Source organism: Harmonia axyridis, chromosome 6 (genome assembly GCF_914767665.1).
Source record: "Harmonia axyridis chromosome 6, icHarAxyr1.1, whole genome shotgun sequence".
NCBI lineage: Eukaryota > Metazoa > Arthropoda > Insecta > Coleoptera > Coccinellidae > Harmonia > Harmonia axyridis.
Window position 1 is genome coordinate 2,450,749 of NC_059506.1, and position 27,523 is coordinate 2,478,271.

At 36.4% G+C, this 27,523-nt stretch overlaps 2 protein-coding genes across 2 annotated transcripts in view; one reads left to right on the plus strand and one right to left on the minus strand.

Moving 5' to 3' along the window:
• LOC123682573 overlaps positions 1-27,523 on the minus strand; it is a 386,250-nt gene that overhangs the window by 119,832 nt on the left and 238,895 nt on the right. The window contains exon 3 of the mRNA XM_045621284.1: positions 9,654-9,686. The gene's annotated coding sequence lies outside the window, so the exon portion shown is untranslated. The remainder of the gene's footprint in view (positions 1-9,653; positions 9,687-27,523) is intronic.
• LOC123682574 overlaps positions 1-27,523 on the plus strand; it is a 64,755-nt gene that overhangs the window by 32,566 nt on the left and 4,666 nt on the right. The window contains exons 6-8 of the mRNA XM_045621285.1: positions 5,219-5,351; positions 26,411-26,693; positions 26,750-26,910. Of these exons, the coding sequence (XP_045477241.1) occupies positions 5,219-5,351; positions 26,411-26,693; positions 26,750-26,910 (577 nt within the window). The remainder of the gene's footprint in view (positions 1-5,218; positions 5,352-26,410; positions 26,694-26,749; positions 26,911-27,523) is intronic.

Consider the following 27,523-nt stretch of genomic DNA (forward strand, 5'->3'; position numbering starts at 1 on the left):
TTGATAAGAACTTAGGTCTGGCAGTTCTTCAATTGTAAGGAGAGTAAATAATTTGACTTGTAAGTTGACAATCGACAATGATGGGCTGTCTTTAGACGAAGAACTCTCAATGTAATTATCCAACTTTCAACGTTTATCAAGAACCAATCAGGAATTCGGCAAAGAAAATATACCAAAAAAAACTGAAAATCAGAGAACAGAAATTAATAAGAAGCCAAATTAAGGTGATGGCTTTTCTGTTTCTGAAACAACCAAAGTTTACATAAAAGATATTAATACTCATGTACTTATTTTATCGCTTGAACAAAATGACTGCCAAATGAGATAAGAAACTAAAAGGATGATCTCGAGGCAATCATATGTAGATTGTTTCAGAAAAGATTTCTTTCAAAAATGTAACAAACGAAAAATGTAAAAAATAATAGATACGAAAAACATCCTCTACATAAAAGTTTTGTGAAAATATTCATAAACTGAGTTATAACTTATTATGCTTCATTTAAGATAAAAATTCACGATAGTTAAAACGAAGTTACATTTAAACATCAATAATAGGTATTAAAAAATATTTGATTATAATAAATTATATTTAAATAAAGAATAAAAATTTTCATTTCACGTAAAATGATGAAATGTTAAAATGGCGGATGCATTCCTTTATCAAATTAAATCTGAATATCAAAAATTTTCATATATATTACGTATACAACAATCAAATAATGACGATAAGAAAAATATACAACTTACCCCTTTTTTCAGGGTTTTATGAATGAACTAGAGAAAAACAATTATAACTATTTTGCAGCGATAATTATCGATATATGTACGTTCGAAGAAACTAGAAAAGAAAATGATATCATAATTTCGAAGTATCGAGTACATATGCACGAAGATACGCATTGGCGTACGCCCAGATTTCCATCAACTGTCTGACTCAGTTGAATATATAAAATTTGAAATGTAGCACGCTACAACCTTTGAAACGATAAAGGGAAAACGTTAGATAGCCATATCAATGAATAAGCATTAAGAGGGAATGCCACCACGTGTCTTTCCGCATATCTTTCAAATATTAGGTATCCATTCGTTTCTCCTCTGATACTCCTGCGATGACCATACTTTGCACGGTGTACGGAGTTGTACAATCACTTTATCTTCTTTCTTTTTAAGAAACTTATAAGAACAGGGCCTAACTGTATGACGTTCAATTATTTTTTTTCACGAAATTAAAGTTTCACCTCTTTCGTTATGATTTTTTGTAGTTTTCTTTTTCACGAATATAAGAAAATATATCAGTGCTTTGTACCGGGTTTTTCTCCATAATTTGAATCCCCCTTTAACTTTGTTACTGAAAGAGGTACCTACAAATAGTAAAATGTGTCCTACAAAAGTTTCACGAAATCGACTAATGTTTCTTAAAATGATTTCACAAAATGAAATATATACACAATGGGCAACATATTGATTGCAACTTCTGAAAATGTCATTGACATGAATTTTTAAGAATATTTCCCCCCTGTCAAAAATTCTATGTAAATGGAATGACATTATCGAGAATTACAGCGATAATTGCATTGTAGGAAGCGAAATAGCACTGCGATAATTGTTCTGTTCATAGATGCATAGTTTCTATGAATCTCGGACAGTTCGAATCTATGGCATATATGGAATCTATGTCACTTTGACAAGTTCACAGTTTATTCGGGAAATATTCCCCCGAATTACACCCGTGCATCAAAATGACCGGATAATTTCGCATTCCAGCGTGTTTTCTTTGAAAAACTGCATTCGGTCATTTTCATTTTTGGAGAAAGAGCCCTCCACTTTCGGTGTCGGCTCGAGTCCTTGTCGCGTTTCGTAGATGTAATTTGTAATTTAATAAGCCACCCTGTATTTTTAACGGTTTTCGATATGCCTGTAGTGTCCCTCAAAAAAGTTCTAAGCCTGTATATTAGTCGTAGATGAAATATTGAATATGATGTCTCAAAGTTTGAATCGGAAGACTTTGTTCTCGAATTCCATATAGGATGACAAAATTTCGTATCCTCGTATCCTCAAATTCCTCAGATCAAATAATCCAATAATGAAGAAATTGTCGACAATCTGGTGAACCCCGAATTAACAAAATTCCAATCAAAAATTCAGTTATGGAAGGAATTCAGATTGGTTAATCAAAAAATGCACCATACTAATACTACCAACCATCAACTGTCGGAAACTTTGATGTTGGCGCTCCTGGCGTCCAGGATTATCCTAATTTTTTTTTCATTTATCAGCTTAATGAACTGTCTTCCAGCTGAAACGTGGATTGTTCGAATGGACGAAGTTTGCATAACTCATGGTAAGCTGACAATTTGCAAGAGTTGACATTAATTTAGGCTTTTGTCGGCAAGAGAGACTGCCTGAACGTTTCTAGGGACGATAGGAATGCGATTAAAATTGGAACTGTCGAAATTGAAAAGATGTCGGTGGTTTTCTCACATAAACGAATTCCTTGCTCTATCTTAAGGAACCAGATGATGTACCCAGTGACATTCAGTGGCGGATTTATAGATTTGTAGACTATTCAACTCTTGTCGCCTCTGAATTTTGTTTCACAATCATATACACTGCGCAAAAAAATTAACGCACATTATGGAAATCTCAAATTTATTCTACAACTGAAGGCCTATGATATGTGAAAGAAGAAGAAGAAGAACTGAAGGTGTTCTCAATGATAATTATTTTTATCAGAATTATGCATGCATATGTTATCCACTTTCAACGTTTTTCTTCAATACAGGTGTTTTTTTCCCAGCAGGAATAAAAAAAGATGACATTATCAGATTTTGAATGTATTGGCTCCATTCTGAAATCAGTTGTTCTCGATCAATTCTAGTGATCAATAGTATTTCTTTCGTTTGATTTTTTACACTCGATCGCTATGCAACGCGAAACACGCAATTTGACCCAAGAGGAATGAGCCCAAGCGGTAGTTTTGCGAGATGAAGGGTGGACATACACAGGAATTGCAGAAAGGTTTAGAGCTTCCCATACAAGTGTGTCCACAATGTTGCAGCGATTCAGGGAGACAGTTATGAATGTCCGAAGACCAGGACAGGGTAGACCACGGGTAACAACTGCCATTCAAGAACGTTACTTGAGAGTTTCTTTGTTGAGACAACGGTTAGCAACCGCTCGCCTCCTTTAAAATCAGCTTGAGCAAACTCATGGGGTGCAAATTAGCACTCAGAGAATATGATTTAAGGCCTCGTGTCGCGTCAAGAGGCCCAGCTCTTACCCCAGCTCATCGAAGGGCGCGTTTGGATTTTGCGAGAGAGCATATCCATTGGGAAGAGGTTCTCTTCACAGATAAGTCTAGATTCTGCCTCTACCATTGTGATCGACGTTCCCTTGTATACAGACGTCCACATGAAAGATATGCTCAGTGCAATTTCCTGAATACTTCTGGTTTCGGGGGAGGATCGATTATGGTATGGGGTGGAATATCTTTGACTGCTCGCACAGACCTAGTGGTCGTTGATAATGGAGCTATGAATGCTGATAGGTATATAAGGAACATTCTTGAAGAGCATGTAGTGCCATTTGCCCTATACATTGGTGAAAATTTCATTTTTATGGACAATAAGGCCAGACCCCATCGTGCGCGCATCGTTCTGGAGTACTTTGAAGAGGTTGAAGTCTCTCGAATGGAATGGCCAGCAAGAAGTCCAGATCTCAATCCGATTGTGCAGGTTTGGGACAACCTCAATAAAAGGCTTAGAAAATCACTTAGGAATTCAACTCAGAGAAATCTGGAAAGGATTAGATCAGAACATTTTAAGATCACTCATTTTGAGTATGAACCATCGTTGCCGAGCTGTAATTAACGCAAGGGGTGGAAATACCAAGTATTAAATCACTTATCAGCATTCCAGTATTTTGAAAATTGTTCATTTCTCTTCTTTCACATAAGATTCGGTGAAATCCTGAATTTTTCTTCCATTTAATGTGTCTTGTTTCGTTCAAAACCTTCCCGAGCGAACATAAAAAATAAGTTATAAAGTCAATGTAGTGTTAACTTTCATTAAAATTGATATTTTCAGAATGTGCGTTAATTTTTTCGCGCAGTGCATTTTTTCGAGTTGTATCGCGAAGGATATTATTGCCCAAAATGTGCGGTTGAGTCATCGAAAATTACCTCACAAGGATCGAGTCTTGTAAGAGATCACGAGGAGGATACTTAAATGATGTATTCCAAATATAAGTACAAGATATTATATTATATTGAAATTAAAATTTGATCGACATTCCAAATTAAAATGTTGCATAACCTTTTATATGTTGTAAAAGTTGTTGGAAAGTTGTACCAACTTTCTGAAGGATTATGTCATCAGAACCATAGAACTATTTCTTAAACCCCTTTATTCAGCTATTCTCATGATATTTTTCTCATAAATCTTATGGATATAAATTATGTGTCAATAAAATCATTTCACTACGGAATTTCCATATTTCCTCTCCATGAAAAGCTTTCCAATATTACAAACCCCTCGAGTGCATACACAATAGCATTCTCATGTTATTCAACCCTTGCCTTGGATATCCATTGTCATTTAAACTTCTCATCTTTGACGCTTAGTTATAATAACCAGTAAGGTCTCCGTTCATTTCCTCTCACACGTTTTCATATTTCAGAAGAAACTCTAGGAATATCAATGTGGAGTCAGTTCACACAAATTCTGACCGAAAATATTACCTCACAAGGATCGAGTCCTGTAAGAGATCACGCGGAGGATGTATTCCAAATATAATGACAAGCTATTACATCGAAATTAAAATTTGATCGACATTCTAAATTAAAATGTTGCATAACCTTTTATATGTAAAATGACCACTCGAAAGTTGTACCAACTTTCTGAAGGATTGTGACATCAGAACCATAGAACTATTTCTGAAACCTCTATAATCAGCTATTCTTATGATATTTTTCCCATAAATCTTATGGATATAAATGATGTGTCAATAAAATCATTTCACTACGGAATTTCCATATTTCCTCTCCATGAAAAGCTTTCCAATATTACAAACCCCTCGAGTGCATACACAATAGCATTCTCATGTTATTCAACCCTTGCCTTGGATATCCATTGTCATTTAAACTTCTCATCTTTGACGCTTAGTTATAATAACCAGTAAGGTCTCCGTTCATTTCCTCTCACACGTTTTCATATTTCAGAAGAAACTCTAGGAATATCAATGTGGAGTCAGTTGACACAAATCCTGACCGAATTACTAAACAGACAGCTGAGAAGAGTGCTTTCTGAATTCGCCCTCAGTGACCTTTTCAGGGACAAGATGGACAATTTCAGGCAAGTAGCATGGTGAAGGGAACTTGTAGAGAAATACTTAATCTCAGGAACTGCAAGAGATGCCACTTATTTCCAGATAGCGGAAATGAAACGTATTCGAGCGGATCTCAGTAGTGGCGTATCATGGTTTGATACATAATTTATGCGGATATAGGTACAGGGTGTCCAAAATTCGATGCTCACTGAGAGCATATCGAGAGCTATCAGATTTAGAGAAAAGATCTACAAGAACCCACGATATCATTTTTCAAGATAATAACATATTAGAAAGTGGATCATAGATATCTTGATTCGATCTCGAGTCACAGGGCGTTTCTGAAAAATAATTGTTGCAAATATTTCGCTATACCTTGCATTCTCTTCTAGATATTCGAAAAATTCTATAACGTTTTTTTCAGTAATTTTTATGGTTTATGTGATATTCATAACAGATATCGAGTTTTTCGACTTCATTATTTAAGAAAGGCACCTTACATACAAATATTTTTCATTTATTTTGTGTCTTTTGTTGAACAGATTTGTGAAATATTTAAGATTCTCATGCATATTTCTACTTTTCTGTCGAAATGTGAATCAGATCTGAGAATCTTATCTGAGATGTCCAACAAACGTATTTCTCTATTTGAGTATCGTAATGAGTTCATTACAGTTCTAAAAACAGTGCTGTAATGAACTCAATACAGCATTGTTTTTAGTTAAATTTTTCGTTTTGTGGTTGTCTACACTGACTTCCGATCCTATCAAACACACGTCAGTAGTCAGTATAATACAATTCGGATGAGGTAAAATGATTTGTAACATTATTCACAATTTCTCACAATTCAAGTGGTGTTTAATCGATTTCGTCACACATAATTCACGATATATGCGTAAATGTGAATAATTTCCAAATTCGAATCGTACGATTCAAATTCAATTTCCGTAATCTGTCAATTTTCGTAACAGTCACACCAACTGCCAAGATACAATACAAAAGTCAGATAGAAAGATGTATAATCTGAATTTTTCATTGAATTCCGACCATATTTCAGAAAACTGGACTGAAATAGAGAAAATATCGTCTAATACTCGTTGCAGAAGACAATTCGAAAACGTACGCATTCTTGTTGGAATAGGAGCCCATTCTGAAACTTGTTTTAAAATATATTTTTAACGGACTTAGCCCTTGTTGGAAATTCATAATGAACAAAATAAAACGAAGTGATATTCTTGAAAGAATATCGAGAGGACTGTTCAAAAAACATTTTTCTTTGAGGGATGTCCGATATCCTTTTTATTTGTTTTTTTTTAAAGAATAATTTCCACAATTATTTTAATTTTAACTACAATTATTTCACCAAAAGTTTGGCTTCTTCAATTAACATTTCGACTGATACACAAAAAAAGCTTGTAGACCAAATTATACCAAGTGTTCCTGAATTGGAGGTACAAACGAAAATGACAGATACATCTGATCATTTCGAGAAAAAAAACAAAAATAAAATAAAAATACATGATTACGTGAACGATTTGTTTTTTCTTTCCATAGCACCTGCTCTTCACAAGATCTTCACTCAAATTTGGCACATATATGCAATTCAAAGTTTTCGTCATGTTATATGCTAATCATCATCATAAAGCTATTCTCGTCCACTGCTGAAAGAAAACCTCCCTTAACTATTTAGAATGCAAATCTACAGGCTGATAATTTTTCTGGAGCAATTCCCCGCTTTTTTCCTTCCAAACTTTTTTTGGTGAACCATTGGTAGTTTAACAAAATGTAAAGAAAAACTTAGGTCCCTTGCAACACTTTGTGGTGTCTCGTAGTTGTCATATCTGCTACCGATCTCGAGAAAATAAAAACAAAAGTTGTGTTGAATAAATTGATTTCAACTTTTAGTACTTATTTACTCAACTTAATGCCAAGATTGATTGAGATTCGATACACTGGTTTAATCTTCTCAATAAAACTACAAGAATCATCCTGTATCTGGAAAACGAAGTTTTTACGAGCCTTTGTTTATAAGACTCTTTTTCCTTAAAATAATCCATGGATTATCTCATTTTTCCTTTGTACCTCTAGGTTCGGAACACCCTATATAGGTAATACAATTTTGAATTAAGACTAGAAGATCATGTCCTTTTTAGTATTCGGGCTTTTTCGATCAACGTTTAAATTTCTGTCAACTATATGTATAAGTTGGTCTAGAGCCTCTGTATTGTATTAGTGGAAATGTAACCTAAAGAAGCCACATTGGTGGCAAAAATATTGTTGTAAGCATCAAAACATTTATGAAAATGATTTTCCTTATATTTTCGTATACTGTAAAATGAGTGGATCAGAAGAGAATATTCAGTTTTTTGCCAAAACACTTATCTGAGAAATTGGAGTTAGAATTTTTGAAAAGTAAATTCAAAGACCTTCAAAATGTGAGGTTACTCCTATTCAAATTATTAGGGTTGTAATGCTTTCTTGTTGAGGGACTGAGGGTTGTGTTCTCAAGACTAAAAATTTAATTCAAAATCTGCCCTATACGACTATTAAGGTACTTGGGTAAATTTCGGATATCAATGAGAAATATCGAAGTGGCTTGCAGGGGCGGATCCAGGCGATGTCTGAGGGGGGGGCCATAGAAACTCACGGCTCATATCGATTAGCAAAATAGCGGAATTTTTGTTGGTATCTATCGAGACACGTGTTTTTTTATAGAAAGGTGTATTTTAGTATATCATATCAAATTCAGTTTTCAAAATTTTTGTTGTACAAAACACAAGTTCAAACAATTTCATGAATATATGTAGATTTATTTCATGAGAAAACTAATGGCACAAGAAAGTATGAGGTATAGAAAAAAATTAATATTTTGCATAGAAATCAACATTTCAATTACCACAGTTAGAATGATCCGATTCCGGTCGAATATGCGCCGTTTTTTTCTTTAACGTGTTGCTATTTTGAAGGTTTGTTTATGTCCCTCATAGAAGCCCTAGTCGCTATCCGCAAAAAATTGAGACATTCGAATTTCACGAGCCTTTGTTGAAACAAATTTTTCACCAGCAAAATTGTTTGGCATGGACAGCAAGAGAGGTAATCACTTGGGCCAGGTCCGGACTATAAGGTGGATGCATAAGAACCTCTGGCGAGTCACTATCGATGTGTGTGACCTTACGTTGTCCATATGGAACACAATTCCTCTCCTATTGGTTGCTTCTGGGCGATTGCTTCCTTCAGGTCCGGACTATAAGGTGGATGCATAAGAACCTCTGGCGAGTCACTATCGATGTGTGTGGCCTTACGTTGTCCCTATGGAACACAATTCCTCTCCTATTGGTTGCTTCTGGGCGATTGCTTCCTTCAGAAGGTCCAAATGTTGACAGTACAGTTCCGAGTCAATATTTGTGCCTTAGGGGAGCAGCTTATGTAGATAATTCCCTGCCAAACCCACCAAATACATAGCAAAACCTTCCTGACCGTTTCCGACAGCTCACCGCTTTTTTACTAGGACCGTTTTCGTTTGACGTTGTCGGAAGTCATCCACTTTTCATCACCAGCCACCAACCGTTTCCAAAATAGGGTTATTCTGTTGCGATTCAGCAGCGATTCGCAGATGGAAATTCGGTCCAAGAAGTTTTTTGCGGTAACTCGTTTGGTACCCATACATCTAGCTTCTTCTTGAGACCAGCCTTATGCAAATGGTTCCAGACGGTTTTTTGTGCAATCTTTAACTCTTGAGCAATGGAAACAGGACCAGAAAATGTCCATGATTTTGTCGATATTTTCGTCAATTGGTCTCCAGCGCGTGATGCATCTTTGGCATAGAAATTACCGGAACGGAATCGACGAAACCAAAATTGCGCTTAATTGGCTATTACGGTATCAAGACCAAAAACACTATTTAAATTTTCAGCCGCTTGGCTCGCATTTTCGCCTTTATCGAAGAAAAACTCAAATATAACGTATTTCTTCCTTGTTATTTTGTCCATCTTCAACGCGCGCTTGAACTAAACTGAGTAAACTAATCACAAAACTGTCGCAAAAGATAATGTGGTACGAAATCTCATCTTTCTAACGCCATGTAGTGGAACCCGATCGGAGCTATGCATTGGAAAAAATATTAAAAACTAAATAAGTGCATTTTCTTCGATGATTCAGGATACACTTTTATATTCATAAAGTCCGCGAGGGGGGGGCCATGGCCCCCATGGCCCCCCCCCTGGATCCGCCCCTGGTGGCTTGTCTCATTTGTGATTCTGTATTTAGGTATGATTAATGTATTGTGATTGACCAAGAAATTTATATTGTATCATATGTTGAATACTCACATTTTAATCGCAGATATCGGCTTTCATCATAAACTGTAACAAAAATTCAGTATTAGAAATTTATTAATCGAAAAACCACAGCTTAATAAAATTCAGAGTTTATATTGATATTCCCAATGACAAACTAGAAAGAAAAATCTCCATACTCATATCAGGAGTTTTCAGCAAAAACTCAAGTAGACTACACAACCTCTCTACACAAACTGAAATATCTAGTTGCCTCCCAAAAGAATCCAATTCTCAACGCTATACACCAACGAACTGACACCAAATCAGACTGTCATTTCCCAGAGGATTCGTCTTGTAGGTATACCAATTATCCTGTTAAGAGGAACCCAGAGCAACACATCCTGCTGACACGCAGGATATTAAAAGCTATTTCTAGACCATCGTTATCCTCCTTTCTGGGAATCATAGCAGAAGAAAAAGAGATTTTCTGTCTCGAAAAAGAAAAACGTCTCAGGATTCAACGCAGGGGCAGCATTATTCAAATCGAGTTCATCAAAGTGAACTGAGATTAATGAAATTCTCCCCTCTTTTCCTTCGATGAAACAAATTCCTGCCGAAGAATTAAATTTCGTCTCATGGTGTGTGCTGATTTGAGTGAAGCTATTGTAAACGTTTTCCTTTCAATTATATTGATGGGGAGAGGAATATTGGTTTCTGGCCTGTCTTGCCCTTTTGTGAGGTGAATTCTTTAATCTTGAACGAAAATAGTGATGGGGAAGAACGGTCTTGGTTCCAGTGAGGTTGTATCTGATTAGACTCTGGAGGTGGAAACATTTCAATGGAATTGTTTGATGCTTCATCGTCCAATGGATCTTTTTGTATCGAAGAATTTCATTTGTGGAGAACGTTTGAATGAATTTCATTATTGACAGGTAATTTTTGTGTTGTATGAAATCACTTTTCGATGGAATGACGTATTTTCAATTCAGATTCGAGAAATGCACTGATGAAAAGCCTTTGAGGGCTTGTTCAGGAATTTATACAGACTGCGTTTTTGACTTGTGAAGGGTGTTTTTTTTCGAGGTATATAACTTTAAGTTAGCATTACCGTTCAAGATGGCGACCGATTTAACAGCTGTCAAGTGATTTATACTCAGTTTGGTTTGGCAATTAATGATGAATAGAATCACGCCTGAAAAACGCTTGCAAATAGTGCAATTTCATTTCGAACATAATGGTTCTGTGCGGAATACGTATCACGCACTACGTCCATTATATCGTCGACAAAATCCTCCATCAGAGCAGTTAATTTGATTAACCATGCAACGTTTTCGCACCACGTTTACTCTTATCGATAACTCGCATCGCCAGAGACGCCGTACGGTGCGTACAGAAGAAGCTATTGCTGCTGTAGAGCGTAGCATTGAGGAAGACCCGAATGAGTCTATCCGCCATCGAGCACAGGAATTCGATCTGTGTCCATCCACTTTATGGGAGATTTTGCGGAAGGATCTTGGTTAGCGTGCTTACAAAATCCAACTCGTGCAAGAATTGAAGCCAACCGATCATCAAGTAAGGCGTAGATTCGTCGAATGGGCTCAAAATGAGATTGCCGTTGTTCCCGATTTTCATAAGCGAATTTTGTTTAGCGATGAAGCGCACTTCTAGTTGAATGACTACGTCAACAAACAAAACTGCCGCATTTGGAGTGAAGCAAATCCTCAAGTGTATGTCGAAACACCATTACATCCAGAAGAACTGACTGTTTGGTGCGCTTTATGAGTTCAAAAACGATGATGGCCAGAACGTTACAGTCAATGGTGATCGGTATAGAGACATGATTACTAACTTTTTCATTCCTGAATTGAACAACCATGATGTCCAGGAGCTGTGGTTCCAACAAGACGGCGCAAAATGTCACATAGCTCGTGCCACAATCGATTTATTGAAAGACACGTTTGGTGACCGCCTAATTTCACGTTTTGGATCTGTGAATTGGCCTCCAAGATCTTGTGATTTAACACCGCTAGACTACTTTTTGTGGGGTTATGTAAAGTCATTGGTCTATGCGAATAAGCCACAAACCCTTGACCATTTGGAAAACAACATTCGCCGTGTTATTGCCGATATACGGCCACAAATGTTGGAAAAAGTCATCGAAAATTGGACGTCCAGATTGGATTACATCCGAGTCAGCCATGGCGGTCATATGCCAGAAATCATATTTAAAATGTAATGCAAGTTTATCTTGCGGATAAATAAAATTCATATCAATCGAATAATCCATCGCTGTTTTATTGCAATTTAAAGTTCTATAGCTCTAAAAAAAACACCCTTTACATATATTTTAACAGTATCTAAATTCTTGAGGTCAAGAGGAATCATTGTTGCCTCCAAAAGATGAAAATATTTAGCCATTCTAATTTTCAGAATGAGCTATGCCACCCCTAGAAACCTGGAAGTTTTTCAAGCTTGAGATATACCATTTTTACCGCGAAAATGAGCTACTATAGTAGAAAAACCTCATTTTTCATCCCAATCGATGAAAGAAGTATTATTTTTAATACAATAAATGAGTTGAAATATTGAATATTCTTCTCTTAATTTCATTTCATTTTCGATTGTAATAAATAATAACGATTTCAGCTCGCAAACCAACATATTCTCTCAGGATTCATATGCAATAATTTATTTTCGTTATAACCCATTAACTTCTCATTTTGATATAAATAAATGAATGATATTTGTCTGTGAACGTTCATACTTCGAATTATGCCGAGTTGACAAACAGAGAGCATCATAGCAGAAAACTGTAGTGACAAAAAATGTCCTTGCCAAAGGATCTAATTTTTTGAATTTTTACGTATATTATTTTTCTTACTCGAAACGGAGCACGAGAAACTATAAAAATAATTTTATTTTCCAAAATGATCAAATATTTATAACAACTTCCTTTTAAGATTGGGTTCTTCAAATTACTGGTATTTGGTTGTTTTTTTGGCCTTAGAAATCTTCTCTTGAGATATATGTGTACCAGTCAAAGACCCTGTGCATATGTATATAAGAGATGACATCTTTCATGATGTCATTGTTGTGAGTTATTTCATCTATAATTGGGGTTTTTTCTTAAAATAAGGCTGAACATTCGAGTGACTATTTGACATATAACGAGCGTTCATTTAAATACGTGATCAAGAGTGCTGTGGAGAAATTATAGTTGATTTTCTGTGATTAAAAGTAGCGCTTAGCTTGTACCATATCACTAACATTTGTACATACTTAAAATCTGGGTTCAAATATGGTACAAGCTAAGCGCTACTTGTAACCACAGAAAATCAACTATATAATTTCTCCACAGCACTCACTTGACCACGAATTTTAATGAACGCTCGTTACATACCTACAAACTGAATTCATTCCCTTGAGTTTTCTATGGTTCTAGTGGCGGAACCAACAAAAATATTTGTAGACAGCTGGAAATTGTTATTGTTCATCATCATACAGAATTTTAATTCGGTTTGATCTGGTTATTTTTTCTTCTATATTCACCCTGTATTTTCTGTTATTCTGACTACGCGACCAACAAGATATTTTGCATCAAACCTGAAACTGTTATTTTTCATCTGATTTCAATATCTCAACTCGATCAGATCTATAGTGACGCCGTCATCATGAAATTCGGAATTATGATTGGAATTGTTATTCGAAATGACAATTTCCTTCTCGATCTTTCAAATGATTACCTCAATAGAATCTACAGTTATGAATTTAACAGGAAGACACAATATTGAAGATCCATATTCACGGAACCCCTAGTCGAATTATAACCATTTACGGAGATAACCTAGTCTGTAAAGATCCGAACCTACCTTAAAAATTTCAAGTTTCAAGGTCTTTCCGTTCGGAAGTGTATTCGTTTGCACGAACAGAATTGAATTTGTGTATGGAATAATCATCAGACACAAAATTCGAAAATTTCAGACCTTGTGACGAAATGATAGTTATATGTTCAGGGAATGAGATTTCAAAAAACGGATATATGAAGAATGTTATAACAAATGCCTACTCACTTGAATTACAGAAACATTCTCGAATTTTACTCTTCACTTTCCATATTAAAAAACCATAAAATACAAAATCTAATAGTTCCCACGACTTTGAACCTTTCAGAATACAAACAACTACTCTCTCACTTCAGTTGATAGGTCATTGTGAATTGACAAAACCAATATATTCCTAAAAATAACGAAATTTATGCAGAGGACGTAACCAATATTTCTAGTTTGTAACTTGATCTTGATTTCTGATTTACATTTCGTTCTTGAAATCTCACTTGAGTGAGAAAGCATATTTTTCACTGAAAATATGACTCTTTATTCAATATGGGCTTATAGAAGTTTTTAATGATAATATGACTATTATGAATAAGTGTGGTTTTATCTTTAATTTTATGGTACCGCCACAGCTAGGAAAAAGCCTAGGCATTTTACCTAAAGGTATATTGTGTGACGTTTGCTGGGTGTCAATGTATGGAAATGTATGATGTCATAATATCGGAAATAAGATTTTGGAAGATCTGTGAGGTGTGAATACGTGGATGATTTTGATAGAAAATTTCTATGATCCTTTGTCCCCAATTCGTTATCTTTGGAACTACAGAGTGTTGAAATTTCGAGTGAAAAGGTTTTATTCATCGTTTTAACAAATTCATAAATATTTCAAAAAATTTGATGAACAACCTACCAGACTCAATGTTCATTTTGATCCTGTGATATTCGAATTAGAAAATCTCGAGGAAAATCTTCAAGAAAAATATTATACACGCCACTTGTTTTCCTCGAAATAAAAACTATTTTTGATGTCTTCATTTAAAATTTGGGGGATTATTTTGAATACTTCAATATAGATTTTGAATACTTTAATATGGTTGGAATATTATAAAATAATGTTATTCCTTAAAATAATCATGAATGCACTCGTGAGCCTTTGGGCGCTTGTTCATCCATACCTACACCTTTTGCGTTACTGTAGATACCACATATTCCAATATATATTTCTGATTCCAAGGGAGCAAATGGTGCATGAATGAAGAACGGTTAAAAGCTACTGAATTCTCATCAATGAGCCTGCAAACGCTTTTTTTTCGAGATACAGGGTGTTTCTTGTATAGTCATACTTTTTAGTGATGCTTATATTTATAAGTTTATCGAATCTTTATTAATCTACGCTACAGAATTTGTTGATGAGTAGGTACCATAAGTTATAATTAATTTATTCATTACAGCTTACTAACTGGATTTTATAATAATTTGAATTTTTCTGAGGGTTACCAGAGAGCTGTTTGAATTTTTTTCGAAATCGATAGCAGATACGACAAAACTACAACAAACCAAAGCGTGTTGTGCTAGATCAGTTTTTTTTTTCACATTTTTCTATAGAATCAGTGCTTCACCAGAAAATAGTTCTGGTGGAAAGAAGCAGGTACCCTTCCAGAAAAATATCACCCTGTAGATTCGCATACAAAATAAGCATATCACAAGATGAAAACTTTAAATCGGAAGATCTATGCCAAGTTGAATATCTTGTGAAGGGAATGTGTTATGAGAAAAAAAACTTTAACACCGATATCTCAAAACCAAAGAGTTTGCACATTCATGTTATGGGACTTTTTCCTCAAAATGATCCGAGAAATCTGTCATTTTCATTTGTACACATTAGGAACACCGTTTAGATATAATCAATTCAAAACTGATATCTGCACAATTAAATTGAAATTTGAATGAATCATAGTAAATTGTATAAAAGGGCCAGACAATTTTTCGATGCTAATTAGTTCAGTACTTCGATAACTACAGTATTGAAATTTTGTGACGAGAATGAAACAAAAAACCGAAAACAACAAGTAAGTGCATACCGATTACGAATGCAAAAATTACAGATGGCAAATAAGGGGCGCAACCGACAAAGCGGATAGATAAAGGAAAATAATAAACCTCGGACATGGATGTGCTCGTAGTGCAGTAAAAGTTTATTATCTTGAAAGCGATAATAAACTCATAAACCGTAAAAGGGTACGATTTTGTACTCCGTGTCGATTTAAGAGAAAAGTAAAATGATTATTGGTTCTTTTTATAAAAAAATTTTCGTTTTTCGTCTTTGCGAGAATTCTGAAATTTTATATTTTGGAAATATTGGGGGCGGATAATTACCAACCATATCTACGACCTTGCTGGAAACATTGAAAATATTGCTAGCCTCCCCTTGAATTTGCGTACTAAGCATAAAATAATCACCAAATAAATGACTATGAACAAAAAAATAGTATATGAAAATATAATCGATGAAAAAAAATTTTCGAAAATGGGGGGCGCTGTCTAAGATATTGCCACAGGCGCAATAGTACCTAGATACGGCTCTGTTGATATGTGCTTTCATACAAGGGCATAATATTGCGAGCTGTGGGAAAATAACTATTGAAAGCAATTCATGATCGCGAATGTCCCTACAAAAACTACTGAAATATTTATCATCAATCGCGCAATAGGTATAAATGAAACAGTTAATTTGATACGAGAGAATTTCAATTTCATGCTCCGAATGTCGTTGAGACTGTTTCTGCCAGAACATAAGCGCAATATTAGACAACGCGGATATATTCAAATAGGCTTCTTGAATATTCATTCCGAATAACAATATTATGCTATATTCTCTTCTCGCCAACACGAAGTGATTAAATTGTACGGTGTTATTGAAGCACCAGTCAATTATAAACGTTTGAACTTGGCAGCATCGTTTCGGTAACATTCGCTTTATGAATTAATTCAATTTCCATGTAATCAATCAAACGGAATACGTTAAATTCATTATTGGATTCGGTGTCCGATTGTCAATTTGCAAATAACATTTATTTTCTCCACTGTATCTATCATTCAGTGTTTTCCTGAAGGGTGTTTTTTTTTAGAGCTATAGAACTTTAAATTGCAATAAAATAACGATGTATTATTCGATTGACATGTATTTTATTTATCCGCAAGATAATCTTGTGGCATTACATTTTAAATATGATTTCTGGCATATGACTGCCACGGCTGGCTCGGATGTAGTCCAATCTGGACGTCCAATTTCCGATGACTTTTTCCAACATTTGTGGCCGTATATCGGCAATAACACGACGAATGTTGTCTTCTAAATGGTCAAGGGTTTGTGGCTTATCCGCATAGACCAATGACTTTATATAGCCCCACAGAAAGTAGTCTAGCGGTGTTAAATCACAAGATCTTGAAGGCCAATTCACAGGTCCGAAACGTGAAATTAGGCGGTCACCAAACGTGTCTTTCAATAAATCGATTGTGGCACGAGCTGTGTGACATGTTGCGCCGTCTTGTTGGAACCACAGCTCTTGGACATCATGGTTGCTCAAATCAGGAATGAAAAAATTAGCAATCATGGCTCTATACCGATCACCATTGACTGTAACGTTCTGGCCATCATCGTTTTTGAAGAAGTACGGACCAATGATTCCACCAGCCCATAGGCTGGTGGACTCCTCATAGGCTGTCACTATTTGAAAGATCTTTTAGTTTTTCCATTTATAAATTTTATAACAGATATATTTGTAATTCATTTGTAGATTTGTCTGTGTCATCTTTCAGAGCTAAAGTCAGGGATGTAGTTTATAGGGATCAGTGCGGGCTCAGTAATCAGTAATTCTCTCTTTTTTTTTTTTTGACACATATGACTCACTTATAATTAAATTTTGAAATCAGAAAGTTATTGAAATTTTTTCTTTGTGTTATGTCACTTTTTTTTTTCTTTTTCAATCATTATTGTCTCGAGATGTATAAAGCTTTTTTTCATATATTTTTCGTCAGGGTTTGAGTGGAAGAGCAGGGGTGTATGGCTTCATCACCATCTGAACTCCGCCCTGTGATTGATTTTTTCTGATGTTTTTTTTTTTTTGGAATTGTAATATTTTTTATTCTCTTCAATAAAGGCATTATTATTATCCCGACTTTTGCCTATACGCGTAGGATTTATCCTCGCCGTCGGCTTCTCACTCCTCGCTAAGAGGAACATTCACTCAATCCCAGATATTTAAAATATCAGAAGGGTAGAGCTCGGTCGTGTCCGGTCCTTGTGGTCCCCCTGGTTGTCGTCGAACTTCTGGTCCTCTTACACGCGATCCTTGGACCTGTCCTTCGCTTCCTAGGAATTTTCTCACCGTCCTTGCAGTACCTAAAAGAACAGCTTTTTGCATTACATTACATATATACTCACTAAGCCCTAGTTGCTTGATATTTCTCTTGAGATTTTTGGGTACTATTCCTGTTGTTGAGATGATAATTGGAATAGTTCTCGTTGATATCATTCCCCACTGGCGCTTTATCTGAAATTCGAGGTCCCTATATTTTGAAATTTTTTCGACCTCTTTTTGACGCAAGTTGTTGTTATTAGGTATTGCTACGTCGATGAGTATAGCTGCCTTTTGATGTTTATCAACTAGCAATATATCTGGCCTGTTGTGAGGGACTGTTTTATCAGTCAAAACTGTACGATCCCAGTACAGTTTATAGCGTTCGTTTTCCAGGATGGTCTCCGGTCGGTACTTGTAGTATGGTACTTTTTCAGATTGAATTAGTGTTAATTTAGTTGCCATTTCTTGGTGTAATATCTTTCCTACTGCATCGTGTCTCTCTTTATATTCATTTCCTGCAAACATCTGACATCCACCCGTGATATGCTGTATTGTCTCATTTGTTGGACACCCATATCGGCATCGATCGTCGGTAATAGTTCGATCCTTTATGATATGCCTGCAGTAATTTCTAGTTGAGATCACTTGATCTTGGATGGCTAAAAGAAAACCCTCTGTTTCTGGGTACATTGCACCTGATGTGAGCCAATAGTTCGACGCTTCAATGTCGACATGATCCTGGTTCACCTCGTTGAAATGTCTTCCATGCAGGGGCTTCTCTCTCCATCTATCCAATTTTTCTTGGTTTGTCTGGTGGTTGTATGAAAATTGCTCCTTGTGAAGTTGTAAAGGTGTTGATTCGTCTGCTTCACACAGTATTTTGTAGAACTCTGATGTACTTGCTTGATCTCTGAAGTATTCCCGTAGGCTTTCTATCTGCCCACTAGCAAGTTCCATGATGTCCGTAAGACCCCTGCCTCCTTTATTTCTCGGCAGTGTAGTCCTCTCAATGCTGCTTTTCGGATGGTGCTTGTTTGCTTTTGTCATCAACGTTCTCATTTTACGTTGCAAGTTTTCGATGTCTGTTTTGCTCCATGGAACTATACCGAATGAGTATGTTAGAATTGAACATGCATATGTGTTGATGGCTCTCGTCATGTTCCTGCTGTTGAGGTTTGTTTTTAAGATTTTTTTGGTTCTCCTAATGAACTCAGTCGTTAAGTCTTGCTTCATTCTTTGGTGGTTGATTCGTCGATTCTGTTTCATTCCAAGATATTTATAAAGATCATCCAACTTCATTGCTTCTATTTGCTGTCCATTTGCGAGAGTGATCGGTTCATCTTGAATTCTTCCTCTCACTACGCTGAGAGTACGACATTTGTCCAAACCGAATTCCATACCTACATCTTTCGAAAAATGTTCCACTAGTTTGACCATAATTTCTAGGTGGTTCTTATTGCCTGTTATCAGTTTCAAATCATCCATGTACAGCAAATGATTGAGGGTGGTAGTATTATTATTTCCTTTGATGTTGAAACCCTTTTCAGTAGCGTTTAGCTGTTTAGAGAGTGGGTTCAGCGCCAAGCAGAACCATAAAGGGCTCATGGAGTCACCTTGGAAAATTCCCCTCTTAATTGGAATCAGTTTGGTTTTTATGTTTGCCGTGGAAAGCTCGATGTTCGTTTTCCAATTGTCCATTGCAAGCTTCAGAAAATTGGTTATAATTGGATCGATCTTGTATATATCCAAAATTTTCTTCAGCCAGCCATGTGGAAGTGAGTCGAAAGCCTTCTTATAATCAAAATAAGTCATGAAAAGGTTTCTATGTTTCTTGAAGGCTTGGTTGCATATGATTTATTTAAACGACTTTTGCCTATACGCGTAGGATTTCTCCTCGCCGTCGGCTTCTCACTCCTCGCTAAGAGGAACATTCACTCAATCCCAGATATTTAAAATATCAGAAGGGCAGAGCTCGGTCGTGTCCGGTCGTTGTGGTCCCCCTGGTTCTCGTCGAACTTCTGGTCCTCTCACACGTGATCCTTGGACCTGTCCTTCGCTTCCTAGGAATTTTCTCACCGTCCTTGCAGTACCTAAAAGAACAGCTTTTTGCATTATATTACATATATACTCACTAAGACCTAGTTGCTTGATATTTCTCTTGAGATTTTTGGGTACTATTCCTGTTGTTGAGATGATAATTGGAATAGTTCTCGTTGATATCATTCCCCACTGGCGCTTTATCTGAAATTCGAGGTCCCTATATTTTGAAATTTTTTCGACCTCTTTTTGACGCATGTTGTTGTTATTGGGTATTGCTACGTCGATGAGTATTGCTGCCTTTTGATGTTTATCAACTAGCAATATATCTGGCCTGTTGTGAGGGACTGTTTTATCAGTCAAAACTGTACGATCCCAGTACAGTTTATAGCGTTCGTTTTCCAGGATGGTTTCCGGTCGGTATTTGTAGTATGGCACTTTTTCAGAATGAATTAGTGTTAATTTAGTTGCCACTTCTTGGTGTAGAATCTTTCCTACTGCATCGTGTCTCTCTTTATATTCATTTCCTGCAAACATTTGACATCCTCCCGTGATATGTTGGATTGTCTCATTCGTTGGACACCCATAACGGCATCGATCGTCAGTAATAGTTCGATCCTTTATGATATGCTTGCAGTAATTTCTTGTTGAGATCATTTGATCTTGGATGGCTAAAAGAAATCCTTCCGTTTCTGGATACATCGCACCTGATGTGAGCCAATAGTTCGACGCTTCAATGTCGACATGATCCTGGTTCACCTCGTTGAAATGTCGTCCATGTAGGGGCTTTTCTCTCCATCTTTGCATTTTTTCTTGGATTGTCTGGTGGTTGTATGACAATTGCTCTTTGTGCAGTTGCAAAGGTGTTGATTCGTCTGCTTCACACAGTACTTTGTAGATCTCTGACGTGCCTGATTTGTCTTTGAAGTATGTTCGTAGGCATTCAATTTGACCATTGGCAAGTTCCATGATGTCTAGCAGACCTCTGCCTCCTTTATTCCTCGGCAGTGTCGTCCTCTCAATGCTACTTTTCGGATGGTGCTTGTGTGCTTTCGTCATCAAGGTTCTCATTTTGCGTTGCAGGTTTTCCATATCTGTTTTGCTCCATGGAATGATACCGAAAGAGTATGTGAGAATTGAACATGCATATGTGTTGATGGCTCTCGTCATGTTCTTGCTGTTGAGGTTTGTTTTTAAAATTTTGTTGATTCTCCTAATGAACTCAGTTGTTAAGTCTTCCTTCATTCTTTGATGGTTTATTCGTCGGTTTTGTTTCATTCCTAAGTATTTATAAAGATCGTCCGATTTCATTGCTTCTATCTCCTGTCCATTGGAGAGAGCTATCGGTTCATCTTGGATTTTTCCACGCACTACGCTAATCGTACGACACTTGTCCAATCCGAATTTCATCCCCACGTCTTTCGAAAAATTTTCCACTAGTTTGACCATAATTTGCAAGTGGTTTTTGTTGCCTGTTATAAGTTTTAGGTCATCCATGTATAGCAAATGATTGAGTGCAATGGTATTTCTATTTCCTTTGACATTGAAACCTTTTTCAGTAGCATTCAGTTGTTTAGAAAGGGGGTTCAGCGCCAAGCAGAACCATAAGGGACTCAATGAATCTCCTTGGAAAATTCCCCTCTTTATTGGAATCTCTTTAGTAGTTATGTTCGCCGTAGAGAGTTCGATATTCGTTCTCCAGTTGCACATTGCATACTTCAGAAAGTTTATTGTAATTGGATCGATCTTGTATATTTCCAAAATTTTTGTCAGCCACCCATGTGGAATAGAGTCGAAGGCCTTCTTATAGTCAAAATATGTCATAAAAAGATTTCTGTGTTTTTTGAAGGCTTGGTTACATATGATGGAATCTATGATCAGCAGTTCCTTCGATCCTAGGGCATTCTTGGAACATCCTTTCTGCTGTGCTGTCATTATGTTATTTGTCTCGCAATGCTTGTAGATACGAGATGCTATACATGATGTGATGATTTTATATATTGTTGGTAGACATGTAATGGGTCTGTATTTCGATGGATCCGCTGTGTGTTGCAGATCCTTCGGTAGGAAATAAGTGGTCCCTGTTGTTAGAAATTTGGGCATTTCCGTTGGATTCCTCATAACCTCATTTATGGTTTCAACTAGCCTGCCGTGTATACACCAAAATTTCTTCAACCAAAAGTTGTGGATTCCATCTGGGCCGGGTGATTTCCAATTGTGTGCGTTTTTCAATATTTCATGGAATTCTTCTATAGAAACTGCGTTATGCGGCATGTGTTCTATTGTCTCACAGGATTTCTCTTCACTTCTTATCCAATCAGCCTGGGAGTTGTAGGGGGTTGGTGAAGCCAGTTGATCTGTCCAAAAATTCTCAATATCCTCGACGATTGGATAACTTCCTGGTGTTGCTGACATATTGTTGTTTAACATTCTATAGAATTTTCTTTCGGAGTTTTCAAAAATCATATTATCCTGTTTTCTTCTATAGCTCTCATTGTATCTTCTGAGTCTTTCGGAGTACACACTAAGTTTTTGTTTCAGTGTGTCTAAAATTTGTTGAGCATTTTCATTGTTTGGATCATATGTTGTATGTTGCCGGTGACGATCCATCATTATATTCACCATTTTTTGTAATTTTCTAGACGGCGAACCTTTTGCAAATTGGGTGAGCCTCCCAATATCTTGGCGGATGCTGTGCACTTTATTTTCTAGTCTTTTTTGCCAATGTGGTTTATTTTGTTGTTTTTCTCTGGCTGGTTGCTGACTTTTAGGTTTTGGCTTCACACCTAGCACTGTTGCTATTGAAAATGCTGCACAATATATGATGAGGTGTAATGATTCGAGATCATGGTAGTCAGAAAGATACTTTGGTATAATCTCCTTGTTGGTCATGACCAGAAGATGAGATAGTTTCTTGGATGTCCTCAATCTTGGTAGAATCGGTCGTCTCAATGGATCTGTGCCCTCAAAATCTATAACGCATCTATTCATTGTGGCAGATAATCGCTCCAGTAGTTCTCTTTGGTCTTCTTCTGGATTTTCGACGGGTGCATCATATATATTCCGTCGTTGAGCATCACTTATTGCTATCACATCTGCGTTGTTTTGTTCCTCAGTGTTCATTTGTGCATTGATGTTCTGTTGGTTTTCAGCACATTCGTAGTTTTCTTCAATTGTCCTTTCGTTGTTAGTGAGGTCTCTATTCTGTAGCCTCAGTTGGACTTCATTTTTTATGGTGTTAAGTCTCTCATCGGGTACAAGTTTATTTCTCAATATGACCCGGTATTGGTCGGCTACTCTTTGCTCAGAAACTTGGAGTTCGGGATAGTTTCTTTCGAATTCTGCAAATAATTTTTGCCGGTAGCCTATTTTATCCTCTTCCATATTAGTCACTTCATAGTATATGCGCATGATCGTTTCATTTATCGAACTTGTCCATTTCATGCGTCTTCTTGGTAGACCTGCTTGGGTGAGTGCTGGTTGGGGATCCTGCGCAGCACCTTCAGCGGTCGGAGAAACTCGTGTTATTCTTCTCCTAGAATGTTGAGATTGTGGAGGCGTAGCATTTTGTTCGACAGACGCCCGTCTCCTAAGCACTCTGTCACCGACGTCCCGCATACTGTCATGTCCAGCGCCGGCTCCAGACACGCCCTGACGAACCTCAGGCAGCGGCTCTATATTCCTATTCCTCAAATTCACCATCATTCATGGGTTCCCCCGTGTCGTGGGGGAGACTGCCTTTGATCGCTTTTTACGATCCGCAGAGCTACGGTGGGAGAATTCTTGAGCTGCTTTCCACACGGCTTCGTCCGTTACCCTGGACAGGGACCCTTCGACAGGTTTCAGCTTCCCGGGTCAGGGAGCTCCTGGAATCTGCGGTGGGCAGGAGTCGATTCAACTCTCCTGATAGGTGAATCGCTAGGAATTCACCTACCGCTACCCTTATTATTATTATTATTATTATTATTATTATAAAGCGCACCAAAAAGTCAGTTTTTCTGGATGTATCGGTGTTTCGACATACACTTGAGGATTAGCTTCACTCCAAATGCGGCAGTTTTGTTTGTTGACGTAGACATTCAACCAGAAGTGTGCTTCATCACTAAACAAAATAAAATGGACGTAGTGCGCGATACGTACAGAACCATTATTTTCGAAATAAAATTGCACTATTTGCAAGCGTTGTTCAGGCGTGAGTCTATTCATGATGAATTGCCAAACCAAACTGAGAATAAATCACTTGACAGCTGTTAAATCGGTCTCCATCTTGAACAGTAATGCCAACTTAAAGTTATATACCTCGAAAAGAAAACACCCGTTATAAGAGTTTTAAATTTGAATACCCCGCTGTCTGGGCATCTATCACTTTCGAAGTTGTTTTTTGACATTTGAAAAGTAAAAACTACACCATCATTAAAACCAAAACGATACACTCAAACATAGCGCTGAAATCGTTAAAATTCACTAAGAAAGTTCGCAAAACAAAAGCACTTTTGGGTCGTTATGGAGCACCTTCTCGGTTGGCAATAGTGAAATATTTCAAAATGTTGGGACAAGGTCTTCACGTTCATTTTCAACAAGACGGCGCTACGGGACACAATAGCGAAAAAACAATCACAATTTTGCAAGAAAAAAAGATGTTACCAATTGGCCACCCAAATCTTGTGATTCGACACCTTTAGATATTTTTTGAGGCCAAGTGAAAGATAAGGACTATGCGAATGATCCACAATCAATCCACGACCTCTTAAAGATGGAATTCGTGAAGTTATCGAGGACATACAGCCACAAATGTGCTAATTGTTAAAATATGGTGTTGCAAACGTAGTCCTGATGGCCATTTTGCTGATGTCGTTTTCCATCGGTTATGGCAAACCTGCCTCTTTATAATGAACTTATTATCTATTGATTAAGAATAATGTATTGTGCAAGTTTTCTGACGAGTGTGGAAAACACAGCACACACAAAAGTAAGAAAGAGGTTTTTGTCCACTATAATTTTCATATGTTGCTATGTTGCTCACTATAATTTTCATACAAATGCATACTTTTGAATAATACATGTAATGTACCTGATTTAATTCAAAATGCCTTCATAGAACTATCTATGCATTTCTTGTGTTTCCATAGAAACGACTTTTGAAAAGCAGAATTTTATTGGTCTATTAAGCGGGGTGTGGGCAAAGTGCCATGAGTAATAATATTCCTCACAATATGGGCAATACATATTTTCGAAATTCAGTTAGCTATGAAGATTACGCCACTTTTCTTAGCAGTTGTAGGAAAAATTTCATCAATCATCGAAGAAGGTTGTTGGATTCATAAAAATAATTAGAGAGGTCTGCAATGATTTGAGTGAAAACATTTACCAGAAAGAGGTTTAGTTCTCTTTCGATAGATATTTGAAATACAAGTGCAGAAGGCATTGATATTCTTCCTTCTTCTTCTTTCACGTATTGTAGGCCTTAGGCCTGTATTTTTCAACTCTCAGTTCTCCTGAGAATTCTACCACGAGTTCAAAAATAACAATCGAGCCACGAAATGCCAGGCAAGTTCTTTAATGAACGAGTGTTAGAATGAACCTCTGACACTCGAACAAATAATCGAATATTATACATTATTTTCTCTATTTCAGTATCGTAATGAGTTCATTACAATTCTGAAAACAGTATTGTTTTCAGTTATATTTCAATATTTCGTTTTGTGATTGTTTATACTGACTTCCAATCTTATCAAATTCCAACAAAAGTCAATAATTGTCAATATAATATAATTTGGATGTAGTTGAATGATTTGCAACATTATTCGCAATTCCTCTTAATTCTGGTGGTGTTAAATCGATTTGGTCAGATATAATTCACGAATTTAATGCGTAATTGTAAATTATTTCAAAATTCGAAACGTTCAATTCATATTCAAATTCCTTAATCTGTCAATTTTCGTAACAGTCACACCAACTGCCATGATACAATATAAAAGTCACTAGGATATATAATCTGAATTCTTCATTGAATTTCGACAATATTTCACACAACTTGACTGAAATAGAAAAAAATATCGTCCAATACTCATTGCAGAAGGCAATTCCAACACTAATGCGTTTCAAAACTCGCTCCTTCGTTGCTCGTTTTCGAATTTCACATTCGTGTTGGAATAGGAGCCCATTCTGCAACTTGTTTGTGAGAATTTACTATTCTCTAATTCACTGAATCTTTAATGCAATTAACGGAATATTTCCATAAATATCATTTAGTGATTTTTGCATTGAAAAATGTTAGTTGGCTGAACTATTTTCTGTACCACAAATTTAACACATAATAGATAATTCTGTGACAGGAGAAGGAGAGTTCAGAGAACCAACTTACATAATAATGAGATGTGTAAAACTGAGATATTCCGCACAATTTTGTTTGACAAAGTAAGGCAGAATGAACGGGTGAATGCCATAGAATTAGCCAAAGACTCTAACATCAGACAATTTTCCTTGATTCAGGTGGATTTTCCGGAGAAAAAAAGTACCAAATGGGGAAAGAAAATAATTCATTAAAACAAAATTTTCAAAATAATTTTTTTTCCAGGGAGAGAGAGAAAGAACTGATTCTGAAATCCAACCGGTTGGCCGACTGCCTCTTGTGCTCCACCAAAGATTTCATCGTTCACAATGAAAACCGTGAAGTTTTCACCCCAAATTACGATGTAATATTCAGAGGCAAACCGACCAGCATCAATTTGGGCAACGTAAGGACCTCCCATGGTGATTTGAAGGATTTATCGACACTCAACCGAAATAAATCATGGAGTTGCTTCGGCAACGAAAAGGAAATGATCTTCTTTGGGTCTTTTTCTCTGAAAGAATTCAAAGTGAGTGCAGCGGTTAATTCTTCCGTTTTCATTTGACTTAACATTTCGCATTTCAGCATACTTTCAGACTTTACGAAGCTGAGTACGATTCAACCAAAGTTTCTGGAAGTATCAGTATGAGTGTATACAAAAATGATATATTTTTCAGAGTTAAGTTTCTGAAGAATGAGTTCACATGTGATTATATTATGGACGATATGAAATTACAAGAAATAAGGTGAGTGATAGGAGCGAATCTAGTTGAATAAGGTTTGTTTTACCACATAATATAAAGAGTTTCCCAACAAGAACTTTGTTTTTTAATATGGTTACTCAGGAACCACTTGACAATTCGAGAATATCGTTTTCTGACTTATCTATAGTAAAAGCTTGGGCAATTGTCACAATGAATTCTTTTTCACTCGAAAATAGCATTATATTAATAAAATTCACTGCGAGATGGATCTGTTAAAGTTACATTCCGTGAAATTTGGGATATTTTCGGTCATCATAAACGTCTTTCTGAGACCAATATAAAAAATTTGCTCAATCAATTTGAGTCAACACGCATGAAACATAATACACTAAAGGAATAAATTAAAGGATCAAAATAAAATTCGAAATTTTTAGCGATTTTTTAAATGGCTGTATTTTCGATAACAACCGTCGTATCTCAATTTGAAAAAAACCTTTTTGAAGCTTGAAGTTTAGAGATCTCATGATGACAAAATTTTTCAAGCAACGTGTACCACTCAATCCTAATGAATACAGTGTCTAAAATTTCTGCGAAATTTTTTCAGTATTTATCTTTGGCCTACATACTCGGAAATTTTGTTTCCATTTTATCAGTA